The 25,496-nt window shown below is 40.5% G+C and overlaps 1 protein-coding gene and 1 long non-coding RNA gene across 2 annotated transcripts in view; both read right to left on the reverse strand.

The window, feature by feature from the left end:
* grip1 (glutamate receptor interacting protein 1) overlaps positions 1–21,832 on the reverse strand; it is a 43,142-nt gene extending 21,310 nt beyond the window's left edge. The window contains exon 1 of the mRNA XM_025058170.1: positions 21,520–21,832. Within this exon, the coding sequence (XP_024913938.1) occupies positions 21,520–21,574 (55 nt within the window). The 5' untranslated portion in view covers positions 21,575–21,832. The remainder of the gene's footprint in view (positions 1–21,519) is intronic.
* LOC112487319 (uncharacterized) lies at positions 9,199–10,293 on the reverse strand. Its single transcript, XR_003050302.1, has 2 exons — positions 10,175–10,293; positions 9,199–10,109 (listed from the first exon to the last, which is right to left on the reverse strand). It is a non-coding gene; the product is annotated as an uncharacterized LOC112487319 (long non-coding RNA).
* Positions 21,833–25,496: the final 3,664 nt, after the last annotated feature.

The following is a 25,496-nucleotide window of genomic DNA, read 5'->3' on the forward strand; positions in this document are numbered from 1 at the left end:
CTACCCTTGAGCCCTCTTAGCTGTACTGATGGCGTTTGCCATCTTTGCTGCCCTCCCCTGGTCACACAGGAGACCAGCTCCACTTGAAGCTCACCACTCACCCTGCTGGAGACAACGTAGCAGTACACCACAAAGCATCTGCTTGTAACTCCAAAATGATTTTTGAAAGAAGTGAGCTACCAGTAAACGAAAACTTGAATATAGACAGTGGCAGAAAAAAAACGATTTCATTATATATTATATATTACCAACTATATATATATATATATATATATTCTTATTAATTTGTATATGTACATATAAATATATAGACATATATGTATATATGTGTGTATCTATTATTATATTTATATGTACATGTATATATTTCCAAAATATTAAAAATAAAAACAACATATACACATATATATAAATATATATATACATACATACATAAAAAAGGTGACACCAACATGTTAAACAAGGCAAACTACAGTCAGACACTAAAGAGATTCTTTTTTAAAGCAGAGAGAAAGACAATGGTCCAATTCAAAAGTCTAGTCCATCTTAAACCTTGGTTCTTCTTACACTGTAAATATATCGTACATGGCCTGACAGACAAAACACATTTGCGAACATTCCTGTGATAGACGTACAACGGTGTTTTACAGTCTAGATTCAATGACATGGGGATAACTCGGCTCAGAGCTGATAATCCAGGGTGGTCTACGGATTGAGAAATGCGAGGACCTGCCTTTGTTTTAACATGAACTGAAATATCATATCAGCTCAAATCAGTTTTGTTTTTTTAATTCAAAGTATTTTTCCGTCTTCACACACAGGTGTCTTTGTGGCTGTTTTCACAGAGACCTCCCTGTGTTTAAACAACCGCCAAAATGAGATTATTTCTCGGAATGTAATCCACCACCAAGTGGTGTTTTGTCAACAGAACTATATGAACTGGTCGTAAATCCTGTTTGAGAATGTGACAAGCTGACATGAGGAAACAATCCCAAATCAAAAACTACACAACCGGAAGGAATATTTCACTGTTTTCTTTTTCACAATTAAAACAACTGCACTGACCAGGGATGTACAAACCATGTATCGTGACTCGGTTAAAAATCAATACAAATACAATGAAAAGGGCATCAAGGTATAAGAAGTCACCGGTCAGACCATGACACTACACACTCTAGTACAGCAGGTGGCAGTATGTGCCTTAAACGTCCTAAAAAGACATGTCATGTCCTATGAAGCCTCAGTGACATTCAGGTGTTCAAACACTGGTGGGAAGAACTTCCTGCAGACACAAACGGTCCAGTGTTTCTGTAAAGAACGGAGCTGTTTACAGTTAATATTTTTTAGTTTCATTGGTTGTTTATTATATTGACATTTAGCGAAGTAAATAAGACCAGACCAGAATCAGAGAGTAATGCTGATGTGCGGTGTTTCTGTAGTTTTGTTTCTGTTTTAGTTTCTGAGGTAAACAAGACCATTTCAGTTGGTAAACCCACCAGTCACTTAGCTTAGCCACACTTAAAGTTAGCTTCTTGTTGATTTAAGCAGTTGGTTTGTTCTTGGTGTATGAACTGTCCAACACATTTCCTTTAGATTAGTTAGGATGGAGACACAAAACAATGAAAAAAAAAAACTTTGATCGAGCAGCATCATTACGTCTGCATCAAACATATGGCCCGTGGGCCAAAACTGGCCCGTTGGGGTGTTCAATGCGGCCCGTATATTTCATTTAACATGAATAAATAACAATAAATATTTACCATACTTGTACTTCTCTGCATGATAATAAAGCAGAAAACCATGGACACAAAATCGTTATTTATAGTTAATTATGTTACAATTGTACTGGTGTGGCCCACTTGACGGGTTATTTAAGTTGTATGCGGCCCGTGAACCCAAATGAGGTGGACAGCCCTGGTCTACACCGTGTAGGTCAGACCAAATGAAAACCTTTCACCAACACTGGTGTCATGGTGACGGTGCAGATAAAGTCAGAAAAAAAAAAACAAAAAAAAAAACATTTGATCTGAACCAACGTTCTTGCCGTGCTGTGGTCCAGTGTGAACGTCAGAGGTGATAATGGGCCGACAGAGCCCCTCCCACCTGCTGGGACGACATCCAATGACGACCCCCCCGAAACACACACACACACACACATACATAGCTGCAGCTGTTTCCATGGAAACAAGCTGATGAATAATTGAGGAGAAAGAGAGAGAGAGAGAGAGAGAGAGAGAGAGAGAGCTGAGCCGTACAGAGAGCGATTCTAAAAGATGAAAGGAGTGTTTTTACACACACATACATGTGCAAACACACACACACACACACACACACGTTAAACGTCATCGCGGCTGCCTTAACATTTTAAAGTGAACCAATTCAAGGTTGGTCAAAGTGTGTGTGTTTGTGTGTGTCAACAATCAACACTCACAGCCTAAGGTTCAAAATGTGTCTTTGAGTCACACACACGGTCAAACACACACACACACTCACACACACACACACACTCACACAGAGGAGCTAATAACACTGCTCCAGAGTGGTGCGGATGTGTAAACCTTTAACAAGCGCCAACAACAGTCAGACTGACGAGTTTGCGACTGCGTGTGTGTGTGTGTGTGTGCGTGAAGCAGATGGGACGAGGCGAATGACAGACTGAGAGAACTGTAATCAACATCTCCGATCATCAGCTCACCCTCAGTGAACCGCACTCACTGGGACTTCACACGCTGAAGCCCCAGGACACGTAACCTGTGTGAGGAGATTTACAGTCTCATGTAGTGTCTCTCTCTCAGAGAGAGTTGACCACGATCTGCAGTAAAACAACGGAAAAACACTGCCAGGAGACACATTCGACTGAGGTTGGAATTTATATTTGAATTAGACCGAATATTTGAATTTATATTTATGAAACACTGGGCCCGAAGACGGACCTCAATTCTTTACATAGCTACACGTTTCAGCCAATAGGAATACGATTTTTATTAACCAATATGTTGAAATAACAAGTATGATAGAGCGGGTCCTCGATTACAACATCCTCGACCTACGGCGTTTCATGGCTACATCCCCATCTCCTATAAATGTATTAAGAAAATACATTTTTCCATAATTTCAACGTACCACGTTAAACCTCATACCTACCTGTTTACCTGCCGACTTATCCATCCATCCATTCATCCATTCATCCATCCATTCATCCATCCACCTGCCTATCTACATACCTACCTACCTTGCTAACTACCTATCTATCTACCTACCCAACCCTCCATCCATCCACCTACCTACTGACTCATCCATCCATCCATCCATCCATCCATCCATCCATCCATCCATCCATCTACCTTCCTGTAATCTCCCAGCCTGGGATCAATAACATACATTTATCTACATATATTTACATTCACCAGTTCTACGCATCAACTGGATTGTCCTACATTCGCAGTCTTCTGTTTGTCTTGTTTTTTTCGTCCTCCGATTTGGCTCCCAAGCATAAGTCCGACTCATCTGATGTTTTTATGTCACAGATGATCATGGGGTTACCACTGTGTTGAGAGCCACAGCTACTTCAGTACAGTACGTGAGCGAGTTCCTAATTATGGTGAAAATCGCGTTATGTCGCACTGTATGGATGGACTCAAGGACTCCAGTAATTTATAAACTGAATTCTTTTAAGACGATCTTAGCTGTTGATGTGTAAAAAAAAAACTCTCTTCGTTTAATGACTCAAGTTTTTAACTCCACTGCGGCACAAACAAAGAATGTAAAGTTCTGTTTCTGCACCAACGACAGTTGAGAAAGTTCTCTTAAACTCTGGCGTCTCCAGTGTGAAAGGTCAAGTAGAAAACACAAGGGAATTGTCAACAAATTAGATTAAATATTTTTTATGGAGGTTTAATGTTAAGATGTACTTCAGTGACATAGACTGACCACAAGAGACAGCAGTGGACCAGCATGCTCTCGTGCAGGGGTGTCAAAAATATGGCCTGCGGGCCAAAACTGTTCAGGGTATTTTTTTGTAAAATTATATTTCATTAAATATAAATAAATAACAATTAATATCTAATATGCTTGGATTTGTTTGCATGAAAACAAATGGGAAAAATATGGACTTATAATAGGATCGCTGTAGGTTACAATCAACGATTACCTTTACAGCTCTTTCTGCTTTTAAAAAAGGTCAGTTTATATTTGTCTTTCCATTTGTCTAAAAAAGTCTAATATTGGAACATGGTTTCAAAAATATCTTTTACAAAATCATTCGGTGGTTGAAAAAAAATTCCTGTGATTCACAGTGTTGTCTAAAAAAAAAATACTTTGAAAAAAATGCTGCATGTATTAATAGAAGCAGTTGATCAAATTCTTAAGTGAATGAAAACGACATGAAGAAATGACCTCGATGCTAACCCCGATCAGCGCAGCGTCTCCAAAAATATCTTCAGAAACTGAAGCCAGCCTTTGGTTGTATGACTGTTTATTTCTCCCAGATGAGTCTTAACATACTGCGTTTACTAGAGTGGAACCAGACGCAGCGGGAAAAAAAAAAACGGAAAACACGTGTTCCTTAAATCAGGAAAACTAATTAAACATAATTTCTAAATAATGAGGGTGAAGTGTCTGAATCCCACAAGTTCAACACTTTAATTAAAGTGGAATACAGTGGATTTCTGCTCCACTTTTTTTTTTGTTCTTTCTCTCCTGTCAATTGAAATGGAAAAAAAAAAAAATCCAGCTCCCCAAGAAAGCTCTGTGATGATTAAAAACCTAATCCTTCCAAATCTGCCTTAGAACACGGATATGAAACACATGAAATTAACCGTTTCTTTAACTCTTTTCAATACATTTTTGTATGTTGATGAAATATTATTTGAAGCTTTAATTAACAGGGATATAAATATATATGAATGCGTGTTTATCATGCAACGATAGAGCGAGCATCGGATGAAGACGGTGAGAGAGCCATCTACAGACAAAACACAGGTTACGCTACGTTACAGGGATGCTAGCTAACACACAATAATTCAATAACGCTACTCCTAAATATTGAAAACTGAATGCTGCCACCGAGATAGATCACGGGATGACTCGATCTGATACCCGGGATCGATATCGGTCCGATATTGGTCATTATTTCAGGATGGAATACCTTAGCCTAAATGCTCAACTTAACCTAGCGCGACATGTTTCAGGATGGAATACCTTAGCCTAAATATTCAATATAACCTGGCGTGACATACCGTAAACATGGACATTAGCGATACAGCAATGGTAGCCAATGGCATGTTGGAGAAGAGTAGAAGGTATCGGAGTGATATCAGTATCGGCAAATACCCCAAGTTGCAGTATCGGTATCGGACATGAAAAAGTTGTAGTTAGCCATCGCTAGTCCCTAAACGGTGGTTCAGACTATGGTTAAGAACCAGAGTGATTAGTTATGGTGAGGTGTGAGGTAGTGTGTGAGTTTACCAGCCGACCGACCGACCGACCTCTAACAGAAGAACACACGCTGCTAAGTAAACACACACACACGGTTTGCTGATAGTGTAGCTGCAGGGAAACAGTTCTTGGCAGCTCTGCCACACACTGGAACATTCCAGATTTTTCAATAACCAAATGAAAACACGCGCACACACACACACAGACATAAACACATATGTTGGATTCATAAATAAATACACAAATACCAACAAAGGGTGTTTGGAAACCACCCTTACATCCACACAATCTGTTTGATGATCTGGTTAAAAAAAATAAAAAATAAAAAACAGGACTTTATATTCCCTCCTCTCCCATTGGTAAATGAAGACAAATGGTTGTTCTTATGCTGTTTGGAAACAGACTAAACTGTTGGCCCGAGTTTACAGCCACAATGTGTTTCAAATGAGCATATTTAGAGTTCAGGAGTGGATATTTATTGATGCTACTGTTCCCGTCTGCTTCCTATTTGTAGAACTGCTGCAGAATGATGTCAAATAATCCACAATTATTTCTTCAGTCAACGTGTCCCAAATGTACTGGTTTATTCTTTGGTTTGTTTTTTCCACCACACCACTAGTCAAAACTGTGCACATGGAGCCGTTGTGTCGCCTGACAGTTCACTCTGCCGTGTTTAAATTTTAAAAATAGTGACTCCAGCTGAGACCGGCTGAGAGAAAGTGACAACGAATAGCTCTGCAAGACGGAAAGTGCTGAAGGAACGGATCACTTCAGGGTCAACGTGTTGATAAGAGAGTTGTCTGTAAGAATTCCCTGATTTATCATTGCAGCACAAGTGAGTTGCATGACCAGCCACACACACACACACACACACGCACACACACACACACACACACTCACACACAAGGGCTGTTGAAGTTGCTTTATCAGAAAAGGCAAAAATATCACAAATATGATTTGATAAACTAAATACATTTTTGGGGGGAAATCGGGATCGAAATTTGCATCTCGCGGCGGATTAGTTCAAACACATTAGATGAAGGGGCAATATTCATATCAAACATACAGTATATATGTGTATACAGATATACACATATATATGTACATATATACATATACACACATATATACAGATATATGTACATATACACATATATAGATAAATATGTACATATACACATATACATACACACATATATACATATATATTTACATATACATATACAGATATAAATACATATATGTACATATACATATACTAATATACAGTATATGTATATGCATACATATAAATATATACATATATGTGTGTATATGTATAAATACAAGCTTTTCAGGACTTTTCCAGAAAGAGTAGGATTTGAGACCAATGGACCAGGAGTTTGTTCATTTACTATAAACTAAAATCTATCTAACCACAGGCGGGAGAAAATAAACTGTGACTGATGATTTAGACTCGGCTCAACGTCTCCACAAAAACCATGATCATTCTTCATGACGTTATATGTATATAAGCTGTACAATATATTTTATTTAAATAAATGTATAACAACATCAGAGGTCAATCCATGCTGTAGTGAGAGTTCGTGTCATGTGCTGCGTTGCTAACTTTGAAGTTTTGCAATATTACCAAAGACCTGCATCTTACTGTCCTCCAACTATTTAGGACATATTTTATCTTTAAGTTTAAAAAAAAAATCAGTGAAATAAACCAAAGTAAATACTGTTCCCCATTGTTATATATTTTGGTGTACAGAATACACACCAATACACGTGACATGTACGTCTGCCAGGTCGTTTCAGTGCAGTTTGACCCACTGCTGTCGCATCAACCTGACGTAGCCTTTTGACAGGAGCTAATGTTTGAGACCGGGCTGTGTGAGAACTGTTAGGTGAACAGTTTGGAGGTGTTGTTATAAAATGCTATGACAGGTAATTAAATATTTCTTAGCTTATATCTACTACTATAAAGATCAAACGATACACTCAACGCACGACACGATGTGATTTGCCTTTTTTTTTTCAGGATACAATTTTATCATAATTTCTTTTTTTTTACAAGCCATCCCGCCAACATTCTAGGCATATACCGCCACCTACTGGACTAGAGTGTGTATTCTCATGGTATGACCAGTGACTTTGTGCAATAATGCTGCTTACTCCTTACACATGGATTTATTTTTTATTTCGACCGACGTGAATTGTCACGCATTCGTATCAATTTTTAACCGATTCACGATGCATCGTTACATGAAATTTAGTGTCAATATCGGCATATCAGATATGAGCTAAATGTTCATATCGGACATTCCTCCAATTAAGTCTTTTTAAACACGTGGACTGGAATTGAAAAGAGCTGGAATCGATGCGAAGAAACTACAACCGAAGAATTACCCATCCACCCTCTGGGCTCAGTGGAAAACCCCCTCCCATATCCACTGAAGCCAAGGCAGGGGCGAGGGGCGGGGTCACACCACAGAGCCATTCACACTAACATTCACACCGATGGGCGATGGTCATCCTGACAGTATCTTTGTGTCCCAAAGGAAACATAACCAGGACAAACAAGCATCTAGAGACGGCGCCAAACCAACCAAAGCGTCCGAATGAACAAACAAATGTCAAGACAAAAGCGGAAAAATGAAAAAGAAAAAAAAAACATGATAAAATAACAAAATAACGTGGATTCCTTCCAGAAACAGCGGCTGCATTTTCCACATTCCTTCCCACAGTCAACACATGCTTGCCCTGTTATTACCCACACACCACCTGGACCCTGGTCACCTGGATACCTGAGCTTACGTGTGTGTGTGTGTGTGTGTAACTGAGCAGCTCTTCACTAACGACCTTCATCTATAATAAAACACCTCCTTACACTCATTCAAACTTAACTCTGCTGTCGCAAAAAAATGATTCTGATGATCATCTCTCTGACAAAGGACAATAAAACAAACGCTCCCTCTCTCTCTCTCTCTCTCTCTCTCTCTCTCTCCCAGTCTTTGTCCATGGCACTTACTTAGCAGGTGTGTGTTGTACTTGCTGGTGTAGTAGTAAACGTCCTCGTAGCCTTCCTGGTAGTCGTCGTCCGCCCGGTACCTCCTCCCTCGCCGCCTCCTGCTCAGCAGGCGCAGGAGAGCAAAGAAGCGCTCCATCAGCCCCACTAACTATGTCCACGCCGGGGCCGGAGCCAAAACCGGTGCAAGGCTAGGCTAGGAAGCTAACAGTGAGGCTCATAACGACGAGTGAGAGCGAGTGAGAGAGAGCGAGAGAGAGCGAGAGAGAGAGAGAGAGCGCTGATGGAAAACCATTTTCCACAGAGAGATCAGGTTTCATTCTCCTCCATTTGTGTGCATCACACACACATTAGGGAGCATGTGAGCATATTAACACACACACACACACACACTCACACTCACTCACTCACTCTCTTTTGTATTCTCTCTCTCTCTGTCTATCTGCAGCCTCCTCCTCCTCTCCCTCCTCCTCCTCCTCTTTTCCCATCCACTTCTTTCAGCTGCTGGTGCATCTCGCTGCTTAGAGCCAATCACCCAGCTCACAGCTCTCTCTCCCCCTCTTTCTCTCTCACACACACACACACACACACACACTCACACACTCACACTCACACTTGGGCTGCCTCTGCTCACTCCTAAACACACCTCTCCTCCGCTGCAGAGTGTGTGTGTGTGTGTGTGTGTGTGTGTGTTTGAACGTACACTCCAGGAGTCAGCACAGAGTTGTTGTTGGGTTTTCTTTTTCCCTCCATCATTAATTCCTCTCATCTCTTTTTTAACCTGGTTTCTCTCTACTTTTTTTCCTTTACTAGAAGGGAACGAACCACTTTAATGTGTGCCAATGTCTGGAGGTGTGTGTGTGAGTGTGTGTGTGTGTGTCCAGGAGGTGTGAAATTGAAGGATTCGAGAATATAACAGGTGGTGTGAGGAAGGTAAAGATGGAGAAACATAAAAGGTAACAAGTGACTATGAGAGCTCGGGTGAGGGAGAACAGAGAGCAGGGAGAGAGAGGACAGAGAGCTGGGAGAGAGAGGACAGAGAGCAGGGAGAGAGAGGACAGAGAGCAGGGAGAGAGAGGACAGAGAGAAGGAGAGGGAAGACGAGGAGGGAAAAAAGAGAAATGACGAAAAACAAGGCACTGATAAGGAGAGAAAAGTCAGAGGAGCTCAGAGAACCAATCTAACCGACCACAAACGCCGGCCCAATCTTTAGGGGTGAGAGAGAAATACCCATTTTTACGATGCATCATGACTGTCGCTCAAAATGATTGGGAAGTCATTAAAGAAAAAATTTCAGTTGAACCAATCAGGTTGCAAGATGGAATAGACGCCTAGCATGAACCGCTGGGTCAGTATCAATCCTAACTAAGGATGTTCGATGATAGCGGCCGACCGAAGCTATCGGTCCGATATTAGCATAATTATGTAAAGTCTGTAACAATCGTTATCACCTTCCTCTGCGATAATAAAAAACCTGTTAATAAAACCCATGGGATTTGCAAAAAAATGCTGGAATCGCTTGTGAGGTACTGAGACGTTTATCGCAGTTTCGGGGGAAAACGACTGCATATGTAACCATTCGTTGGTATCGGAATCTGAAATGAAGAGTTTGGACAATATCGGCGTATCATTAGCAAAAAGTAAATATCGGACCCTGACACTTAACATGACCCGGCCCTATGTATTTTACGATACACATATAAATACATATATGTATATACATACCTTAACATGACCCGGCCCTATGACCTATGTATTTTTAACATTTGGGTGACGGGTGTCAATCATGTGACATGTAGAAAGCGGTCTGTTTAATCCAGAGATTTGGTTTCATTACAGAAGCGAACGCATCTTCACATCTTCAAATTCGCATCTCGCGGCGGATTAGTTCAAACACATTAGATGAAGGGGCAATATTTATATCAAACATACAATATATATGTGTATATAGATATACACATATATATGTACATATATACATATACACACATATATAGATAAATATGTACATATACATATACACATATACATACATATATATTTACATATACACATATAAATACATATATGTATATACATACATGTGTGTATATGTATAAATACAAGCTTTTCAGGACATTACAGAAGCGAACGCATCATCACGTCGGTGTGAAGGTGGAAACATCACACTCCCCCATGCCACTCATTCCATAACACGTTTAAAATGACTAACGGAGGCAGCTGCTGCGGGCCGTGATGTAGAAATCACAAATGTGGGTCAGGCAGGTAGTCCGTAAAAATCTGTGTTCTGATGGGGAAGAAACAAAGCTGTAAATGTCCCACACGTTCTGGACATTTAAACTCACTGTGAGCTTGTGACTTCACACAGTCTCACAGACACATTCACTCCTCCAGCAGCTCAAAACTCAACATCCGACGCTGCAGCGACACCTGCTGGTCGAATGAAGAGTGGAGAACGAGAAGGGGGAGAGAGAGAGCGAGGAAGAGAAGTTAAATCCTCTGTCTCCCTCTTGTGGTCACTCCGCCTAATTACAAGCTCTACCTCTCGACGCTGAACACGGGTAGTCCATACGACAGCTAAAGGCTACCCATGATTCAGAGGGGCAGACAGCCATTAATGAAGCCTCAGGGACAGGCAGTGAAACAGACAGACAGACCTAGAAACTAAAAGACCTAAAGAGGGGGACGAGCGGATCCGTGGTCTTAATGGACTCTGCTGAGTGACCGACCTTCATACCTAATGGACACAAGCACAAAAAACACACATAGGCACACACACACACACACATGAGCAGAGCCGCATGTGTGTGTGTGTCTGTGTATTTTTGGTTTTGAACTAAACCTGACAGAGGAATGGACAACAAAAAGCCGGAGACGTAAAACGTACTCAAGTCTCGTCTGGAGCCCACGGATACGTCGCAGGAACAGATTCGACCGAGTCTCCGAGACTCAAAATTAACTAATTAAGAAATCTAAATTAACTGTTAGACCAGGGGTGTCAAACATACAGATCGCAGGCCAAAACTGGCCCACGTGGAGGTTCAATACGGCCCGCTTAATGTATGCTGAAAATGGAAAAAAAAAATTGAATATTTTCTAATATATTTGTACTGAAATTAAAGGGGAAAAACGTGGACTTGTTGTTATTTATAGATCATTTTATTATGATTGTACTGGTTTGACACCCCCTGTGTCCGCCATCGGTGACAACAACGTTTTTATTACAGTCGATGTAAAAATAAAATATATGGTTAAACAGTTAAAGGAAAGTGAACGGCTTGTCATGGTGACACATCACACCACCGCACACAACCAAATGTGACCTCTGACCTCTGTTTTTAACCCAGCACCAAAGTGAACAGTGGGCAGCTTTAAGTGCCCGGGGAGCAGTGTGCCATGCTCAGTGGTAACTTGGCAGCTGGTGGACTCAAACCTGAAACCTTCCGGACTCAAGTCTGCTTCCTTAACCACTGAGCCACCACTGCCCCATATACGTAACTACTGCAAAAATGTTCCAGAATTTGAATCCTTACTGTAATTCTAAATATGATAATAAATCTGAAATACTTCAAAATACTTCAAAATACTACTTAACTCATTGGGGACATGTCTAAACATGGAGACGACACAAGAGGAATTTTTTTTAATGGTCCCCACATTTGTAGCTGACCTAAATCCCCGACCACACACCGCGTCACGCGGTCGCTTTGACCCTGAATCCTGGAGACAGCAAGGAATGTTTATCCATTAATGACTCATTGTGTGTGTGTGTGTGTGTGTGTGTATGTGTGTGTCATTAAACGTTTTGTGCAAGTGTGTGTGTCCATGCTGGGCCTATTCAAGTAGAAAATGAATGTACACGTAGGATGCCAGCAGCCTGTCTGTCCACCTGGACACTGCCCAGGGGCTGAGAGTGTGCATGTGAGTGTGTGAGGGTGCACGTGAGGGTGCACGTGAGGGTGCACGTGAGGGAGCGTGGTGTGGTTCGGTCTGGTCGCTTAGAGAATGAGGGAAAAATAAGGAAGAAAAAAAGAGAGAAAAAAAAACTACTATTTAAATTCTGCTGATTGTGATTTTAACGCTTCTTCAAAAACTCAGATCAAATGTGAGACCCAGCAGTGGAAGACGGTACAGTGTATCAAAAATAAATATATATATGGAAAAACGAGGGCTCAACCTGATATTCAGGAAAGGTATCAGTCCAACATCGGTCAAAATAACAGGATCAAACACCAAATAAAACAAGACTAGATTAGATTAGATTACAAAAACAGATGGATGGATGGATGATGATGGATGGATGGATGGATGAATAGATGGATGGATAGATGGATGGATGGATATATGGATGGATGGATGGATAGATAGAAGGATGGATGGATGGATGAATAGATAGAAGGATGGATGGATGGATGAATAGATAGAAGGATGGATGGATGAATAGATAGATAGATGGATGAATAGATGGATGGATAGATGGATGGATGGATAGATAGAAGGATGGATGGATGGATGGATAGATGGATGGATGGATGAATAGATAGATAGATGGATGAATAGATGGATGGATAGATGGATGGATGGATGAATAGATAGATGGATGGATGGATGAATAGATAGGAGGATGGATGGATGGATGGATGGACGGAGGATGGATAGATAGATAGATGGAGGGATGGATGGATAGATGGATGGATGGATATATGGATGGATGGATAGATAGTTATATGGATGGATGGACAGCTGGACGGAGGATGGATGGATAGATAGGTAAATCGAAAGACATATTGATCGATAGATGCATCGATAGATAACAACAGGTGTTGATGAAGGCAGAACATTTAGAAGTGAGTCTGTGATACAGCATAATCCCCCCACGCAGAAAAAAATTCAGCCGTTTGGTCTTCAAAGATTTTGTGAGAAAGAGTCACTGACTCACACTAAGAAGGAGACGGAGAGAGTGTGTTAGTGGAACGTCTCGGAGAAGAGAGGGATACGCCGCTAAGCTGGCGAGTACACGCACACACATTCACACACGAGCGCGATTCTAAAGACGGAGACGAGCAGAGTTTTGACATCAGCATCTCCTTAAAGACCGTGTGTGTGTGTGTGTGTGTGTGTTCCTCTGCTTCTTAGTGAAAAAGCTTATAAAGCTCTGGATGTCACGCTGCCTCGCTCACTCACACCCCCGTCACACACTCTCACTCATCCCAGAACTACAGGAAACTGAGGCTGAGCTTTATCCAGCAGCAAATGTATTGAAATTAAATTCATAACCTGAGTATTTAAAAAAAAACAACTTTTAATTATCCTCTGCTCCACTTTAGGTCCTCAAGAATTCAGCTTCAATTTTTGTTCTTTCTTTACTTTTCAAGCATCTCAAGGCTCAACAAAAACGACCTAATCTGTTTCAACAACAAACCAGCGTCGTTCCTCAGATGAACCAGACCTGGATCACGTGTTTTTTTTTCCCCCTGATGATAGATCTGTGCGCAGAGTAGACAGTGAATGTAGATCACGTACATCGGTTTCCGACAAACACAAATTTGCATGAATGCAAATGACGGACAAACCACAGCCTAGCATGTCCTGAAATCCACGAAGAAGACAACAGCAGTCGCCAAATATAGATGTTACTTATTTACAGGTACTTTTATCGACTGTATGTGAAAATGTCATAAATACAAATATATTCATATTTATACATATATATATATACTTAGATCAATACTACATGTATACTAATCAGATTTCCACCCTTCATCCTCTTATTGCTCCCCCAGTGGACAGTCGATCTACACACGTTATGTTATTTGAACACACTGTGGGGAAACGTTTTAGTTTCACACAAGCGTATCGAGCTTAAAATACAGCGTCATGTCAATGACTGTAAGGGACTGACGACTGATCAACTGACCGGTCTGTTCCACTGGCCACCGCTAACTTGCTAGTAATGACAATAAAATACGACAACTCAAATATGAGTTATATTTTATTTATTTTTCTTGTGAGGGTTAACAGGCGATTATTTTTATTTTGACACTATAAAATACGAAAAAAAAATGTTTTAGCATATTGATCATAGTCATTAATTATTTATATATTTTTATAACGTGTATATTTACACACATATTTATATATGTATATATATATACATATATACTGTATATGTGTGCGTGTATACAGTATATACACATATAGGCATATATGTGTATCCAAATATACTGCGTTCATATATATATTTACACATACATATATACAGTTAAAGTGTACAGATGAGACAGATGGATACATATATACAGTTAAAGTGTACAGAGACAGATGAAGGGTTTACACCTCTCCAACTTGATTTTTTTATTGAGGCTAAAATACCGTGTCAAGTTGTTTATTAATGTGCGGAAACAGCGTTGCTCAATTATCGTGACAAATTGTTCACTGGAACGCAGGAGTTTGTTTTACTGATATATCTGTAATGCGATGAGATGAGTCAGTTTGAATATATATTTGTTTAATACAGATTCATTTGTTTTGTTCAGTCAATTCTACAACAGCGCTCCTGGTTGCTGTTTCTGGGCTACAATGCACCAGACGTTGTTTTTTTTTTGTTACTGACTGAAAAAATGTACTAAATATTTTTTTATGATTTGCATTTTATTTATGATTGACTAAAATCATGACAATGTCAAATGAAGGTAGTAAACGTTTTAACGAAGCCATAAAACAGCTAAGGAAGTTGTATTTCCCCACTATTATCCTTCTAACAGTTATTTATCGACCGACTGCTGCGACCAGAACACAGCTTGCATTTTATTTTCTTCTTTTATTTGCTAATGCGCCGCCTCCTCCTCCTCGTATGATTCTTGTTTTATATCAGACACAGATACTTCCCCTGACTTCCGTCCTCCGATGTTACCAGTTCCATTCGGTTCTTGTTCATGTTAGTACGAGCTGAAAACCCATCCAATGACACGCTGCATGAAATCCAAGCGTCATAATCCCAACTCATTCATGCCCCTCTCTGTGGATCTATTATTTAGCCCTGATCTATTTTTACTCCCCTAGTGCTCGGTTTCATCATTTTTCACCCGCTGGTGAACAAAGAGAAACCTTTTCCTCTTTTCCTCCTCAAAGTTTATTTTTAAAAATATAAAACATTTCTTCCAATATTCACCAAAGACTTGACCCTAAGCTGTTTACCTGGAGATAAAATTATTATCCGCTGGTTTAAACCACCTCCTGTATATCTTAAAAAAAATGTCCAGGTTCCTTTTTTATGTCCAGGATAATTGTGTTCTCCATCACCAGCTGCTCCGTGCAGAAGGGAGACATCCTCACAGATGTGATTTCGACACAGTAAAAAAAAAAAAAAAAAAAAAAAAAAAAAAAAAAAGGTTTGTCATCACAGAGATGACAGAGTTGGCCGTGAATCATGCCCGAGGCTCTGGCCACTTTTCAAAATTCACCACATCTTAGAAACATTGAAGACCACACACAAATTGTAGACGTGGTCTACGGTTCGAGTCTGACTCTTCCTGTTCCAACTGGAAAGATGCCATTGGCCCCTGCGGGACCTAATGTGGAAGACAGAGACAGCGTCTTAAAAAGCAAACAGGTGATAAGAACCCACACTGAGAGCTGAAAATCTCTGTTCAAACCACTTTTTTCTGTCTCATAAACTGATGTGACAGAACCTCAGTGGAGTTCATCGCTGCCCCTGCTCTGACCAAAGCCCAGAAATCAGATCAGGTCCAACAGGAAATATAATAAAACAGCTGATCTGGGTCAAAAAAAATAAAAAAAAATTGATGGAGGGACATTGATTTACCTCAGTCTCAATGTGCTTTAATCAACATTACTGCAGTTCAGCACCGCAGGGTGACCACAGCATCAGGACATTGGTGATTAATCTTTTTTAAAACGTTGACCTGAGACTCTCTCTCACTCACACACACACACACCTTAGGAACCACTGCTGTGTCATTTATGACACCAAAACCTAAACCCAGCCAGTGGTCCAATTAAATCATTTCACCACCAGATGCTGCTTCTGAACGAGGACCTCCCGAATGACATTTTTCAGTACAAGTCTAAGGAAAACCGCAGGAGACGCAATCAAAAACCCTCTGTTCCTGATTATGGCACATTCACCGTCGGCTGAGAGGGATTCCTTAACATAATGCACCATTTGTGCGTCCTTACTCAGATGCTGAATCCTTTATGCTACAGACGGACTCACAGACATGTGACATGGCGGACGGAGAGTAAACATCCAGCCTGACCGGTTTGTTCAAACACCGAGCTGTCCTCTGGTCAGCTGGTCTTTGGTTGAAAAAAATGACACGTAAATCTCTTGCACTAACACATGCTACGGTGCTGCCCACAACAGAGAGTGCATTTGGAACATGACTCTCGTATAATCCAACGGTGCAATCGTATGACCTCCCAACAGAAAGTCATAAATGTTTAATTTCTGCTCCGCCTCCTACAATCTGTGAAGTCAGTGACATTTACGAACGAGAACACAGAGAGCAGCAAACAAATAAAACAACAAAGCCGAAGGGGAGTGGTCAAGGTCGCGCGGCCGCCTGGACGACCAAACACGGTCGTTCTTCCGTGTGGTATCTAGGGTTCTGCCAGCAGCAGTCTGGCCATCTTTTAATTGCTATTGATATAATTTGCTATTCGTGTGGTTCTATAGCGATAGCGGTTATAAGAGCTGCCTTACATGCAGAAGGTGCTGGGTTCGAGTCCCAGAGGAACCACATACTTAACCACGTAGCAGTCTGTAAGTTGCAAACAAATATATAATGGCGCCTCCTGTGGCAGCCAGGGTGGATTGCAGACTGAAGATGATCACTTTCTATTTCCATTTTGGGACAAATTTTAATAGATTTTTTTTTATTGTGGTAATTGGTCACATGAAGTAACAACTGCCGTGTGACACTATAGCACAGTGAGGGTCTAATATAACAGTGTTAATTAAACCCAGCATGACTGTCGCGGGAACACCCAGTGAAACATCAACAAATACGACCAGTAGAGCTCTACTAGTCACAAACTTTACAGAACCTAGCATAGTTCACTGCACAGAACAGAACACGAGTGCAGGCATGAATGGATTTTAACACTTAGCATTTATGTTGTAACAATACTCAATGTTCTGTGACACACATTTCCTCAGTTCTCACTATGAATAGATTTAAATCTTTGCATTTATCCAAAAAGGTGCAATTAATCCTTTCACCTCATATTATACCTCCAAGGTTCAATTTCTACACACTGCCTCTGCCACAAATTTATCCGACGTCCGTGCAAAACAAAACAGAAGCCTGTGTCTGAGGACGTAAACATTTTTTTGCAGCAGCTGCGTCTCGGATTTTCATCTGAATGAGGCGTCTTTCAGGCGACAGGCGTGTGCAGTTCAAACCTCTTAAAATGTTGAGCTAAAATTGGCTTTGTTGAATCCGACACCACGTGAAGGCAGGATAACATCGTACAGGAGTAGTTCAACTAGACGATGACAAGTCTTTTTTTAAAGTTGGAACATTCACTTCACATACGGCTGACGTTTTATTTGTAAACAGAAGGAAGGATTGTTGGGGAACCTGACAAAGAAATGAAATCAGATGTGAAATCTAATGTGAGGTGATTATGGATGGAGACGGAACGTCAAGTGTAATTCATGTACACTGGACACAGGGAGGTCCAACAGATTATCTTTGAGCGTAAACGCACGAGTGACAGTGGCTCGCGGGAACCAACTATTTTAAACCCTTAACTGAAGGCGTAGCTAATAAATTCTACTCCAGCGCGTGTCTATACTTACTCTCCCACAGCAAAGTCCACGGCGAAATCATCATTTTTTCCCCCCACAGAGTTAACGGCAGCTGTTGACTCACTGATATCTCCAGCAGTAGAGCAAATGTTGGGGACTTTTGAGTTTAAAAATTCAAATGTTTAGATTTACCACAGTGACCAGAGATTAGATGTCAGGTGGGCCGGACCAGTACAATCATAACATAATAATTATTATAAATCATACTGTTTTTTCTCTTTGTTTCCATAGTATTTTCTAATGAAATATAATTTTAAAAAACTTTCTTGACCTTGAAGTGTTTTTTTTTTTATTTTCAAAATTCATCAAGCGGACCAGATTAAAACCCCCAATTGGGCCGGTTTTGGCCCGTGGGCCATATGTTTTGACATTGAAATAAAACTATAGCTCATCCAATCAGATATCTAAGCTCAACCGTGGGCCATATGTTTTGACATTGAAAAAAACTATAGCTCTTCCAATCAGATATCTAAGCTCAATGCTCAACTTAACTTTGCGCAACATGTCGTAAACAGGCGCCCCTCATGCCAGAGAAGAAAACAATCGATTTGATCGGATTGAAATCGGTATCGCATGTACTCCAAGTCGTAGTATCAGTATCGTACATTAAAAGGTTGTAACCCCATATGTAACTAAACTTACTTTCTCCACTGATTTTTTTTTTATTTGACTTTATTGATAAAATCTACCAATAAAATGTTTTAAAAATGATTTAGCCTAAACCATAAAAAGGGCATAGCTGTTTAAATTGTATTTATTTATTTTATGAGCGGCTAAATATTTATATGCTACGGTTCTCCGGTTACTACAATCGATCTGCGTCTTATTTCTGTGTTTAAGCTTTCAATAACAATATTAATCAACGTGTAAATGGATTCTGGTCATGCGGCTGCCCTCCAGGATTGAAGTGGCAGCATGCCGAGGAGCTAAAGAGACAAAGTGTTGAGCTAGAGCAGGATTTTAAAACAACCAGCCAACATCGGGGCTGTTTTTATACCAGCATTAGCAGGATTTATTATCAGTTATGTTCCAGTGATTGATTAGCGTCTGACTAAAACGTGCCTGATCAGCAGCAACAACGGTGAGAAGCACTGCCCTGATTATTCACAAGAAAAACACAGACAGCTTAAAAAAAGATTCACAGAAACCAAAGATTAGAACTGAAGCTTACAGCCAACGTGGCATTGACTCTAGAAACACCTGCCTACAACCAAAATACAAATGCAGGTTTCTTTGAAGCACTGGTTCTCATTGCGTTATTTGGTTTGCAGCTCTGTGAGGGATCGCAAAAGTACAGGATCAGCTCTGCGACCTGCAGCTTCGGTGTGAGATGAGACATGGTTTAATTTGCTTGATCGGACCACACATCACTGACTCACAACAAAGACGACGCAATTGTAATGTCTATTACGAGTAAAATAAGATATTACAAAATTACAATCTCTTATGTTCCTTCCAGCAAAAAATTCAAAATGTATCAGGTTGGCCGGATTGAACCCCCTGGTGGAATGGTTTTGGCCCACGGACGGTATGTTTGACACCCCTGGTCTATACAATCTTAGGCACAAGAATTTCAAAAGGCAATGTCCGAAAAAAACGATGGATTTAAACTAATGAAAGCAGTGGCGATTAAAAATGAATTTTGGAAAAAAGAAAAAGAAAAACAAAATACATTGATATGTAGGTGCAGATAACGCATTTCTTAATTTTCGCGTTTACGCCTAGTTACGCGTGTCTTTTTCTTTTTTTAAATGCGTTTCCCTTCCACTAAACAATAACAAGAATAGGCGGCAAAAATTGGTAGCGGAATAAATCTTATTGTCGCGCAATGTCGGGTCCTGTTCATTTAAACTTTGTTCTGCAGCAGATTTCAGCATATGTTAGCTGACCATGCACTCAAAGCTCTGCTATTAATAAACCTGCTACGGCAGGTGCTCAGGTGAGGCACTTCCATTATGCATTCAAATGGCTGTCACAGATCAACTAGTCTCTACCTTTGAGGCAAATCGGAGAGCAGATGTTTACTGCAGCTCTCGGCTGTCTGTTTGTTTGGGTTTTTTTTTTTGGTTTTTTTTAAACCAACCTATTTTTGACTGTAGTGACGTGTGTTGAGTTAATTAAGTGTAAGGCCGTGAACCTGTTGCTGGGATCTAACGGGACAATCCAGCGAAAGTCACTGATGTTGACAGATCATCAGGATCAGGGTGAACATTGCTGACCATCCCACATGACCAGGCTCCTTTTAGGGTCAGTAAAGTATCAATCACAGGGATGGACCAATCACATTTTCATTCATTCAACACACGTCAATATCCTCCTTCTGTGTTCTTTCTATATTTTGAATTCAATTTATTAAAAGGAAGACCAAAAAATATGTGTAGACACACTGTATATTTATATATAAAGACTTTATCCATGGTGTCATTTCAACCTTGTTTATAGCACCACCTCCAGGGGAAGTCGGGGATCTACTGTACATAACTGTCTTTTCGCACGGGTTACACAATATGGAATATAACAGACTCGGATGCAGGACACGTGTGGTAGTGAATATGAACATTATTATCTCAACTGAATCAGACACAAACCACTGTGATTACCGTGGACTGTGATGTCAACGTAACCAAAACTGGTTAAGAGGGGGAGAAAATTAGAATAATGACATGGTTAGTGATTGTAACACACATGTGAAGGACATGAATGATTCCAGACTATTAAAAAAAGGGACAGTAACCTGCCATGGTTTAGTAAGAACGGCGATGTCAAGCACGCAAACACACACACACACACACACACACACACACACACACAAGGGCAGACCCTCGGCTGTTCTTCCATTTAACCGTTAGTTAGCCTGATAGCTGCCCGGCTAATGGTGCTGGACAACACCGGTCACCGAGAGCAATGAGAGAAACACGTTCAACACACACAAAGAGAGCGAAAGAGAGAGAGAGAGACATGTCGTAAATCAAATATATGTATAAATCACAGTCGCGTCACTTAAACCTCAACCTCTGGCGTCAATTTAACGCGCGTCCACAAGCACGCACGCGTGCGCATTCTCGCGGTATCAGTTTCTAACTTTCACTCGGTTTATATGAGGCACGAGCTCCGTAACCCGCGGCGCCAAAGCGAGAAAAAAAACACACACACACGCGCACTGACACGTTCAAACGCCGGTCGCGGTCCTAGCCCCGGATTCCTGGTCCTTATTCAGGTCCAATCTTGGTCTTACCTCCTTCCTCGTCCGGTTGGAGACAGGCCGGGATGTTCTTCTTCCAGCCGGGCATGATGCACCTCAGGGCGGATAGGGAGTCCAGGGCGGCCCGCTAACAGACACACAACAGCAGCAGCTTCAGCTCCAGCAGCAGGAACATGGCTCAGTTAGCTTTAGCTTAAGCTACAATTGCCGTTGCCGCTCCAGCTCTTGCTCCTGCTGCTGCTGCTCCTCCACTACACACTAATTCCACCTTAGTGCACTCTGAGTCAACCCCACTCTACCTCTCTCTCTCTCTCTCCCTTTCTCCCTCTCTCCCTCTCCCTCTCTCTCTCTCTCTCTCTCTCCCCGTTTCTAATCTATTCCCCCTTCTCTCTCTCTCTCTCTCCTTTTCTTTGTATATGTCTCTCTACCCCCTCCCCCTCTGTAACTCTACCCCCGAGGCCAATCGTTGAAGTCTCTCGAGGAAGCAGAAAGAGAGAGAGAGAGAGGGTGACGTGATTAAAAAAAAAAAGAAGTCCATGAGCTGTGCCCACACTACTCCGTTTTCATTAAAAATAATGAAAGCATCGATTAGAAATTGGAAGTTACTGTCGTCCACATGAACCGTACAAGTCCTGCATATTGGTTCCCAGTCCCTGCTGAGTTTATAAAGATATTAGGGTGTAAACATTTAGGGAATGATTTATTTTTATCGTCTACAAAATGCCGGACTTTAAATCAGAAAGGCCTTATACTGTTTTCTTTTGTTATTTATAGAAAAACACTGAGTTTGTTTAATAGACGGCAGTTACATAATAAAGGGACCGGTTTTCTGTGGTAAATTAAACACTGTTATCAAGCCAGGTGCGTTTTTCATCACAAAATCATATCAACCTGGAACCTAATGACATACACAGGTAACTGATCTGACGTGCGGTTCCTGTCCTGACTCGTCTCCGAGGAATTTAACAACCCACCGCCACCAGCTTCCTCCCAGCTGTTGATTAAAGGGGCATTCTGCCAATTGTTACACTTTGGTCTTTCCCAAAAAGTAAAAAAAAAAGAAGCAGACAAAGAAGTTACACTAAACCATCACTGTCAGAACACAGCTGACAGAGTAACTCGGTGTGTGATGCCTGGTTCTGTTATGAACAGGTATTGGTTAAACAGATTACCTTTATCACCTATAACACGATAAACTACACATTTACATTTTTAGCTTTTCAAGAAAATCAAAGCACGTGTGTACAAGAATTATTTAACATTTGTTTTTTTGTTTTTTGTTTGTTTTTTTTTTACATAAACTGCTGATGTAATTGTGGCTGACAAGCTACCATGATGTTTTACAACCTTAAGGTCACGACCCCACGTAGGGTCACCTTCAACGTCTAGTGATTGCTAAAAAAAAAGCAAATTATTATTATTGTTTTAAATTATAATAATAAACACACAAAAAACGCAGCATATAAAAATATCTGAGCTGGCTTATCTTAATTCTTGAGTTTTTGCACCAACACAGGATGCCAGACAGGGGGCGCCATTAGGAGTATGTGATTCCTCTAGGAATCAAAACCCAGGATTCTCTGCTCTCAAGCTAACCGCTACATATGGACATTCATAGCAGTAAACTAAGTCTCCAGTATGTTTTTCTACACACAATTCCTACTACTTCTTGGCTAGTACAAGCTAGTACTCTTAGCATCTATGCTACCATTTTAGCTTTTCTACTGTGATATTGGAGTTATGAGTGTGTTCTTCAAATGTTTCTGTTTACTCATTCATTGGCCTTTGATTATTCCTTTTCAGGGTTGTAGGTGACGGCCTTGGACAGTTTGCAGAGTCACATATAGAGACAAACAACCGTTCACACTGACACATCGGGGCTGTGCATTAGCTAATCTAGCTAACTGTGAGCTGTTAAAATTTAACGTATTTACAGACTAAAATGGCCAAAAAATGGCCATTTGGTTTACGACAAGAAGACAAAACATGTGCTGTGTTGTCATTAGCAGTAGCCACAGCCAACACCCTGAACGTCATCTTAATGTGATCTGCGTTACGTTGTAAAGAAGACTCGATTGTGGGAATAAAGAAATGTGCACAAACTGAAGTGGCTGAATAAATATTTTCATAGTTCTATTGATCTATTCTTTCAAGCGCAGACATTAATGTATGCTACTGCGTGTGACGCCTTGAGCTACACACGGTCTCAGCCACGACAACAATGTTACAAGAATTTGCATAATTTTGCACATTCTCCATTTTACTTATTTATTTATTTGTTTTCAGTTTACAGCCGAGTGTTTCATCAGATTTAGTTTTTCAGATCCGGCCAAAAATTTTCATTTTAGTGCATCTGCAGTTAAAATGTTTTACAACAGCTTCAGTCGCACACAAGAAACTAAAAGTTTTATAAAGACTTTTATAGTGGGGAAAAAAAAGTTGAAGTTAAGGCTTATTAAGGCTCAATAAACAAGCATGGTCGTGGTAACTAATTTAAGGCTTATTAAGGCTCAATAAACAACCAAACAACAAATATATTTACATTTTTTCCTTCTGTCTACTGCTTTGAACTAACGCCGCTGACAGAAACAAGACAAACTGTGAACTAACGCCGCTGACAGAAACAAGAACTTCAGGATCCAAAACAGCAGATAACAAGTGTGATAAAGTGACAGCCTTCAACAAGACGAGCAGCGTGTCTCAACAGTGGACCAGAGGACCAATGGGGCAGCGGAGGAACATGAGAAAATGGACTCGGTGAAGCGGAAGAGTTACTCTCCGTGGGCAGAGAGACGAAAAACAGAGGCTGACCTCAATATAATAGAAAAGACTGATTGTGATTCCCTGCAGCTGCTCCGTTGTTCTGGTCCAAATAATCGTATAACTGTCACTGATGTCAGCTAAGACAATATGTTTGTGTAAGGGTTTGTAAAACGGAGCTAACCTTAGTTTTATTAAAATAAAAAAAGAGACATTTAATTCGCGAGAAGCAATTACAGCACCGACACGAGTTCGGGGACACTTTGACCTACAGTGTCTTTTCAAGTTTTTCACTTCCTTTTCGGTGTCGGCCTGATGGTATCAGCAGTATTTGAAAGTCAAACGTCCTTCTAGAGACAACACTGACCCTGTCAGTGTTTCTGTCTCCTCTGAGTCACTCCCAGCTCTGTCTGTGATTTGAACACTTCACTTCGTGACATTACAGATATTCCCTGAAGCAATCCGACCAAAAAGAGCATATATTATCATAATTTCACGGTTGCTTGGTTCACTACTTTGAAGTGAGCTGAAATAACTCCACAATCACTGGATTGATTTTGCACAGCTCTTCGTCATCCCCCGCAAGGGAGAACCTTTGGTGATCTCGGTGATATCACTTTATCCTGAAGTAACCACAGGTGATCTTTTTTGTTTGAGCTAACTCAGAAACAATAATGTGAAATAGAAAAGTAACAAACACGTAAACATTTCTTCTGGAAAATGCACTGATCTCTGTACGATTCTCTTGATCTACTGTAAGTTCAGGCATGAAGTGTTGGTTTTGTAATTAATGTGTATTTCAAAATTATAGGTAGCACTAATGTATAGGCTAAAAACTAGAGCTGTTTGATGTTAACTTTTTGCCGATATCCAATATGCCGAATATTGTCCAAACGCTTAATTTTTTAATTTTAATATCAACCAGTAGCTAATATCTGCTGCTAATATCAGTTGGCCGATATTATCGAACATCTCTACTAAAATCCTTTACTATGTTACAGTAACGGTACCTATCACTTGTTATGTCATTTTGCGCTATATTTTCTCCATTTTAAGGTGACTAGCTCGTTCATTCATCCTTTCATTTTAAAGGCCCAGGGAAGTGTTTTAGAACGAGTTAACTTTTTGCCGATATCCGTCCAAATATCCAATATATTGTCCAATCACTTAATTTCCTATTCCGATCTCATCCGATATACGCAGTCATTTGCCGCCAAAATTGAGATAAACCTCTTTGGATCCCACAAATG

This window comes from Cynoglossus semilaevis, chromosome 8 (assembly GCF_000523025.1).
Source record: "Cynoglossus semilaevis isolate Cse_v1.0 chromosome 8, Cse_v1.0, whole genome shotgun sequence".
NCBI classification, from domain to species: Eukaryota; Metazoa; Chordata; class Actinopteri; order Pleuronectiformes; family Cynoglossidae; genus Cynoglossus; species Cynoglossus semilaevis.